The sequence below is a fragment of the Arachis hypogaea genome, chromosome 4, assembly GCF_003086295.3.
Source record: "Arachis hypogaea cultivar Tifrunner chromosome 4, arahy.Tifrunner.gnm2.J5K5, whole genome shotgun sequence".
Lineage (NCBI taxonomy): Eukaryota > Viridiplantae > Streptophyta > Magnoliopsida > Fabales > Fabaceae > Arachis > Arachis hypogaea.
The window spans coordinates 6,834,844-6,842,513 of NC_092039.1; the positions used below are offsets into that span (position 1 = coordinate 6,834,844).

At 25.2% G+C, this 7,670-nt stretch overlaps 1 protein-coding gene across 1 annotated transcript; it reads right to left on the reverse strand.

Annotated features, from left to right (window-relative positions):
* Positions 1 to 790: 790 nt before the first annotated feature.
* LOC112794178 (calcineurin B-like protein 3) lies at positions 791 to 3,673 on the reverse strand. The gene is made up of 7 exons (XM_025836292.3): positions 3,537 to 3,673; positions 3,373 to 3,455; positions 2,509 to 2,568; positions 2,322 to 2,430; positions 2,128 to 2,180; positions 1,740 to 1,820; positions 791 to 907 (listed from the first exon to the last, which is right to left on the reverse strand). The coding sequence occupies exons 1-7, from the start codon at positions 3,670 to 3,672 to the stop codon at positions 791 to 793; spliced, it is 639 nt and encodes a 212-aa protein (XP_025692077.2). The 5' UTR covers position 3,673.
* Positions 3,674 to 7,670: the final 3,997 nt, after the last annotated feature.

Below are 7,670 nucleotides of genomic sequence, written 5' to 3' on the forward strand. Positions count from 1 at the left end.
TGAAACCAAAAATAAATATAAAAAAAAGAACAATAAAGAGTTAAAAATCACACTTTAGACTCCTAATTTTTTTAACAATTGAGATGATCCATTCCCGTTCTCAACCGATACGATTTGCAAATAATTTTAGAATTACCTATTTTAAACAGTAAATCGTATCATATTACTTTTTGGTTCACAATTAGGTCGGTCTAACTGACCGGTCCAATTTTTAAAACCATAAATATTTATTAATTAGGGTTATGCTACATGTACACTAAAATTAGCCATTAAAATCAGCTATCAATATAAAATACATGCTAAAATACAAATATATTATGAAAATAAACTAAACCATACATGTATACACAAATATATTGATCGCTGATTTTAGTATACAAATAACATTTTTTATTTATTAGTACTAAAAATTTATAACCCCAAAAGTTTCTCTTTTATTTTCTCCCAAATATTTTTTCTCAAATGCATCAAGCAAACAGAAAAAAGGAATAACAAATTAACATGACTAATTATATAGCTAGCTTGTTCAATATACGAGAAGAAAAACATTATTTTATATATAATATTGATTGTCAATAAAGAACAAAAAAGATTATAAATACAATGATGGGTCAATCAATCATCATCATCAACTTGTGAGTGAAACACAAAGCCTGGAAATGTGATGGTGATATCTCTGCATATATACCAAAATTGAAAATGTGTGTTAGGACTTAGAAGAATAAAATATACAAGTCATAGAAGAAATTAAAAGCAGGTAACATATATAATATTATAAGTATATAACTACTTACTTGAGATATTGAAGGTTCATGTTTCTCAGAAGAGAAGGATGGCCAAACGCAAACGTTCTCCACTCTTCCTTGTCAATCTTCCCATCGTTTTTGGTATCAGCTTCTTTAAATGTCTGAATAATAAAGTCTTAATAATTATAAAACATTTCAATAATACATAATACATACTAACATGCAAGGTATTAATATGATAATTTAATTTTTGATACTGTCAGTATAAAATAATTTTATGCGTACATCTAATTATATAATATCATGTTAACAAAAATAACTACTTTTTATTAGGGCTGCACATGGATTGGATAATATCCGCATATCCGCGGTAATTATCCACATCCGATCCGAATTTTACGGATATTATCCAATGCGCAGAGTCATCGGATCAGATCGGATCCGATCTGCAGTATGGTAGGATCGGATTGCAGATTTGGCAGTGATATCCACGGATCTAATCTGCATATCCGCATGTCTCATATAAATAGCATAGTTTAAGAAAGTAAACCCTAATGTGATATGAATTTTAGTGTGTTATTTTATGAATTTTATGATATCTTGTTTTTAATTTTTTATGTTGTACTTTAACTTAGAATAATTAAACTTAGATCTTGTGTTATTATTTTTCTTTTGTTATTTAAGAGAATTTTTATTGATAATATTTTAGGAATAAATATGTTTAAACAAGTGAAAAATAAATTTTCTAGAACAAAAAATAGCTTTAAAAAATATTTTTTTTTTAAATTATGCAGATAGGATCAGATCGGATCCAACTTAAAAAATGCGGATATCATATCCGATCCGATAAGTACAGTGCGAATCGGATAGAATTATAAGTTATATTCGATCTGATTCAATTCGTGTGCAGTCCTATTTTTTATATTAACTATGTAAATTATAATTAAAAAAAAAGATGTAATTAAACGACTGTGTAAATGAAGAATGAATGACCTTATCAATGATACTTTCAACCACATCATTTGAAAGATGCATGTCAGATTCAGCTAGGGTTGCCACCACCATTTGCTTTAACTACAAATAATAAGGGGAAAAAAATAAGCATAATGCTTATTATTTGAGTTTCATTTATGTCTGATCAGTCTTGTTAGGAAACAATAAAAATAATCAACCAACTTCCAAAAATTTTAAAATTACACATCCAACGTTGATAGATTATTAGTTATTGTTTCCCTAAATTTGCTTATATTATCTACTTTAATAGATAAATCAATCTATATAAAACATAGATTAATTATTATTAGTAGTTGTAGGGTTTAGGGTAAATGTGAAAAAACCAAACGTTGATTGTAATCATAAAAAGAAAAACGTTATTAGGTACCTCTTCTCTCCCTATATATCCTTGCTGTTTAAGATCATACAATCTGAATGAAACTGCAAGCAAAAAAGGAAACTCATTATAAAATATTGAAGTGCACAAATTTAAACTCTTATACATTATATATTAATTTTATTTAATAAATCTATAATTATTTGATAAAAATATTCCAATTAATAACAATTGGTGAGTCTTACAATCGATCTTGTCTTCAATGGGTGCATTGGGATGAAAGACAGAGAGAGCAATTGCAAACTCATTGAAATCAAGACTTCCACTATGCTTAGAGTCAAACAAGTCAAACACCTACAACGAATTCATGAATATACATACATTATTATTGCAACAATTTACATTGAAATTAGAAGAACTTTTCTTACTTACCCTATCTACAAATAAACTTTCCTTCTTGCCTGTCTTGAATAAGGCCAACTGAAATTCTTCCTGCAATATAGTAATTAATGTTTAAAGAAGCAAAAAATTAAAATGATTAATTATAATAATAAGCCAGGGTGTTTGATACTAAGTTCCTCAAAGTTGTTGAATACACCATCAAACTAACAATAAATTACCATTTGTACCAATACACAAATGTACTCATATAAGAATAAAACCACAATTGTAACCACAGAAAATATCCGAATGTTGGTTACGCAATTGGTCTATTAAAGTGTTCTTGGCACATGGAAGCCATTTTTCGTGGTTACAATTGTCATTTTATTCTTATATAGATAAATTTATCAGGATTTATATCTTTCATAGGTATAAATGATAATTTATTCATCAAACTAATAGAATTAGAAGTAAAAAAGTTTAAAGATTCAAACAAAATTTAATCGCAATTGAATTAGATATAATAAAATAATATACTTATATATGAAATATATTTTTTAAATATTTTTTATATTTATTATTTTAAATCGATTAGCTACTAAAAAATCAGAAAAATTAGTTTGTCTGTCTTTTTAATTAATTTTTCAATTTTTAACTAATTTGCTCATATCAAGTTCTATTTTGAATGAACTAATTTGATAACCGATTTTTTATTAATTTGATCGAACTTGTCAATTCGATCCAATTTTTTCAGAATCAGACTTGTTAATTATTAAAAGAAAAAATTAAATTACAGTTCACAACCAATTATAGTATTATTAGATTAGAGAGAAATAAAATAAATTAAAGCTAGCATACCATTATTTAAAGATTCATATATAATAATATATAATGAGAGATGGGATTAGTATATACCTTATTGATGAGTCCATCATCAATGAGCATAGAACTAATTTTCTTGAACAGTTCATACAGAGCTTCAATCTCATTTACACTAACTGCATTCAAACTCTAACAAGTTAATTAAACACTTTATTATTAAGTAAGAAGCAAATTAAAAGGCAATAATAAGAACATACAAATTGTTTGTTTGGCAAGAAATTGAGGGTTTTTTAAGCCTCTACTAGTTGGTCTTGTGGACCCATCATCTGCTTCAAAACACTTCATCACCAAAGCAGCTAACATATGCTTTATTCCTTTTAAGCACCTCCTCATCTTCACCACATTTCTGTAAAATAAAGTAGAAAAAATTAAGATTTTACGTAAAATTAAAAGAAAAAATTAAATATGTAAAATATAAAATTTAATAAAATTTAAATTATAAAATTATCTAATCTAATAAAAAAATTGTAAAATCAATCAACCCATTCAAATTAATAATATCAAAAAATTTTAAGATTTAAATTGCCATCCTAGTTATTATATTAAAAAATTTCCAAAATCCCAAAGACGTATTTGTAATTTAAAATTAATTAAATGAGTTTGTACTACGGCACTTTATTTTTTTTATATATATAGACATCTATACTTTTTTTTATCTAATTAATATTTTAAGATTTTTTAATTTTAAAAATTAATTTTAGTTATTGAGAGATATACCACAATTTCTTAACTACATATCATAAATTAGAATAATGTAGTAATCATCCTAATTGAATTAGATTTGAAAAATATATATGTTCTCAATAGAAATATAGCTAATTAATAAAAAGGATTTCGCTAAAATGGTTAAGCAGAAGAGTCAATTATAGATCAATACAAATTATCAAAAATATGTAATTGACATGAATTTCATCATTTTCAGACACCATTAAAATAAAGGAAGCAAATCACATAAATTTAATATAAAACATTTTTTTTCTTTTGGTGGTAGGGGTCAACAATTTCCCTTTTTATTTTTCTTAGTCATGATCAATGTTTTGCATATTTCAGGATTAACCAAGCTTGATATTAGATTAGGGGGCTAATTTTTTTGGGCCTGTGATAATCTTGTCATCATTATTGGGTCAATCTAAGACCTCGGTAAAATATGGTATAAAATCTAAAGTAGAACATATTATTTAAATAAAGGGTAAATTATTATTTTGATTTGGGCTAAATTTTAATTTGGTCTTTAACGTTTTAAATGCTTTATTTCAGTTCCAAAAAATTTTAAATGGGTTTAATATCGTCTAAGTTAAATTTAATATTAACAATTAACATATTTAAAAACCAATATAATATTCGATTTTACTATGTAAGTAAAATCCACTCACCAATAATCATTAATATAAAAAATTTTTCCGTTAATTATTCAAGTTAAATTTAATAGCTAGTAGAACAACATTAAATTCATATAAATTTTTTTGGAGTTGAAATAAAATATTTAAAATATTAGGAATTAAATTAAAATTTAAACCGAACATTGGAAATCAAAATAATAATTTATCTTTAAATAAATTATATTGATGAAAGATATCACTAAAACAACACAATGTAAGTAAACAACAATACTTATGACTGAAATAAAATTGACATGCCTTAAAATAATTTTAAAAACTGTGATATTTTAAGATTGTGTTTCTTAAATATTTCATATGACAGAAAATACACAAGATACACATAATTAAGATGGTTGCAAATTAAAGTTAGAATTTCAACACCTCACACAAAATTCACAACAGAACCAGAATAATCAATTCCTCACAACAAAGATCCATGTTATTATTAATTTTGAATTTAGCTCTAATTAGATAAAAAAAACACAGACACAAATTGAATAGCAAATTAAAGAAAATTAAATGAGAACTCATACAAAATTCAAAAGCAAAAATAAATAATATAATAATAATAATAATATTAAGACAAAAATTACCCTTTAGAAAGAGCAGAAAATGGAGAACAAAGAAGTAGTCATGATTCTCTTACATGCATGCCCCTCTCTGGAATCTGGAATTTAGCATAGAAAGGAGAGTATCATTTTGATTTATATAGAAAAACTTAGTATTGGGTTTCTTAGCCGTTCCACTAGGAGAGCACAAAAACCATGTGACCTCTAATAAAAACAACAACAATCATAATTATTGTTATCAATTCTCAATTCCTGCCTTAAATTCATCTTTTAAATTTTTTAGTTTTTTGTTTAAATAGATTCATTAATTAATCATCCAAGTTATATGGACATAAAAGACTAACTACTTAATTAGCTATTCATATAAAATACATGTTAAAATATAAACAATAATATTAAGAAGATAAAAAAATAATTAAAATTTATCTTATTTAGTATTTATTAATTATTGTTAGAATTAATAAATACTAAATAAAGTAAATTCTAATTGTCTTTGACTAAATTTTTTTGTTATTAAATATTTCGAAAATACAAAACACGCATTGATAATAAATTAAAACAACATAAATTTGTTTTATTTAGCATTTTTATAATAATGATAATTAAAAATACTAAATAAGATAAATTTAAATTATTTTAATAAATTTTTTATTATTTCTTAAATATTATTATTATATATAAATATATAATAATTAATTTAATGACTAATTTTTATAGGCACTTAATATTAATTGATTCCAATACTAAACATTGTTTGAATATAATATAAGGATATGTAATAAATACCTTTACCGAAATGGTTATAACAAAGTAACCGAAAAGAAAGACCAAAAATAGGATTATTGTAGAGAAAGGAATAAAGATTTGAATACCACTTTTTTTGGGCTTTTTACATATAGTAAACTGTTAGTTTTTATTATAAAAGTTAATCACCAATAACTCTAAAAGAGATCAATTAACTTATAATATTAAAGATTGGATTAATTTTCCAAATTATAGTATCCAACTAATTACCTATTTGAATAGTTTTATCGAACACTAATTCAATTTTTTACATATGCTAAATTAATTTACATCTTTAATTGTCGGCATTCAAAATTTTTTAATTAGAAATGTTAGTTTATCTTTTACATTTAGGAGAAAAGAAAAAAAGTTTAATATTTTGTTTTTATTTTTATCAAAAATTAAAGTTTTCAATTAAAAAATTGAAAATTGAAATAAAAAATTTTGTAAACCTTTCAAATGGGCTATATAAATTCTTTTACAAAAAAGAAAACGAAAAAAAAAACTCAAAACCTATTACTTTATGATTTCCTCTAATAACAATAACATATCATTTTCTAAGAAGCATTGCAATTCTTACTTTATTTATAACGCATTAAATTTACACTTATTTAGTGTCAAATATAAAAAAGTATAGAGTACACGTACAAATCTTTTTTACATACAAATCACTTATATAACGCGCACCTAAAATTATGCTATTTTATCTAGGGGTGTTTGCGGTGCGGTTTGGTTCGGTTTTTGAGAAAAAAATCATCCAATCCGATCGTCTAATTAAGCTGCGATTCGATTTGGTTCGATTTTTTCTGTCAAGGCCATTCGAACCAAACCAAACTAATTAAAATCAATTTGGTTTGGTTCGATTTGTTCGATTTTTTTATCAATTCAAAAAAAATTCTACTATACTATTATGCAAAGTCATAACATTGAAATTGACAAACCGAAATAACACTTTTCTTATTGTATCAAAGTTTATATCATCTCTCTCAAAAAGAGGACCAACAATATTTCCAAAATTTCACAAATTTGGATAACACATATATAACTAGTTACATACTTAATGCTAAACTCTATACCAACACCAATGTTTAAATCCGAACCCAACTTATTAAAATTTGCACCATCTCTTGAAGAGAAGATTGAAAAAGGACGATGATGATCACTATGGAGAAGGGGCAGATTCTGATAAAATTTCTTAAAAGAGATTAAAAATAGGTATTGGGACTGCTTCTCCTAAGCTCATTAGCTCATCCATGGCACGGTGAGGGTTTGTCTTGTACTTCTCACATAACTTTGGCAAATACACTCCTGCAAATATACTAAAATAGGGAAGGCATACATGATTGCTTACTAGTTGCCATGATTGAGAATAACAGAGATCTTTAACCCAAATAAGCATATTGAAGATCTGCAGTGAAAGAATGCGAGTTAGGAAAACAACATAAAGCATCCATGTTCTGTATATTAAAATTATGCTCAAATAGATACATAACAAACTTCATAATACATGTCCCCAACTTAGCTTCTACCTAATCATGCATAATCAAGCTATATAGTTTGGACGGTTTAGCATTGGATTTCAGGATGTACCAATTTGGTC

What these genes read in the sequence shown, in the direction of transcription:
- LOC112794178 (XM_025836292.3), bottom strand. Translation starts at nt 3,672, where the DNA reads ATGAGGAGGTGCTTAAAAGGAATAAAGCATATGTTAGCTGCTTTGGTG. An exon ending in TCTTGCCAAACAAACAATTT is followed by an intron (nt 3,456 to 3,536) that starts GTATGTTCTTAT and finishes GTTTGAATGCAG; the next exon opens with TTAGTGTAAATGAGATTGAA. An exon ending in GATATATAGGGAGAGAAGAG is followed by an intron (nt 1,821 to 2,127) that starts GTACCTAATAAC and finishes TATTATTTGTAG; the next exon opens with TTAAAGCAAATGGTGGTGGC.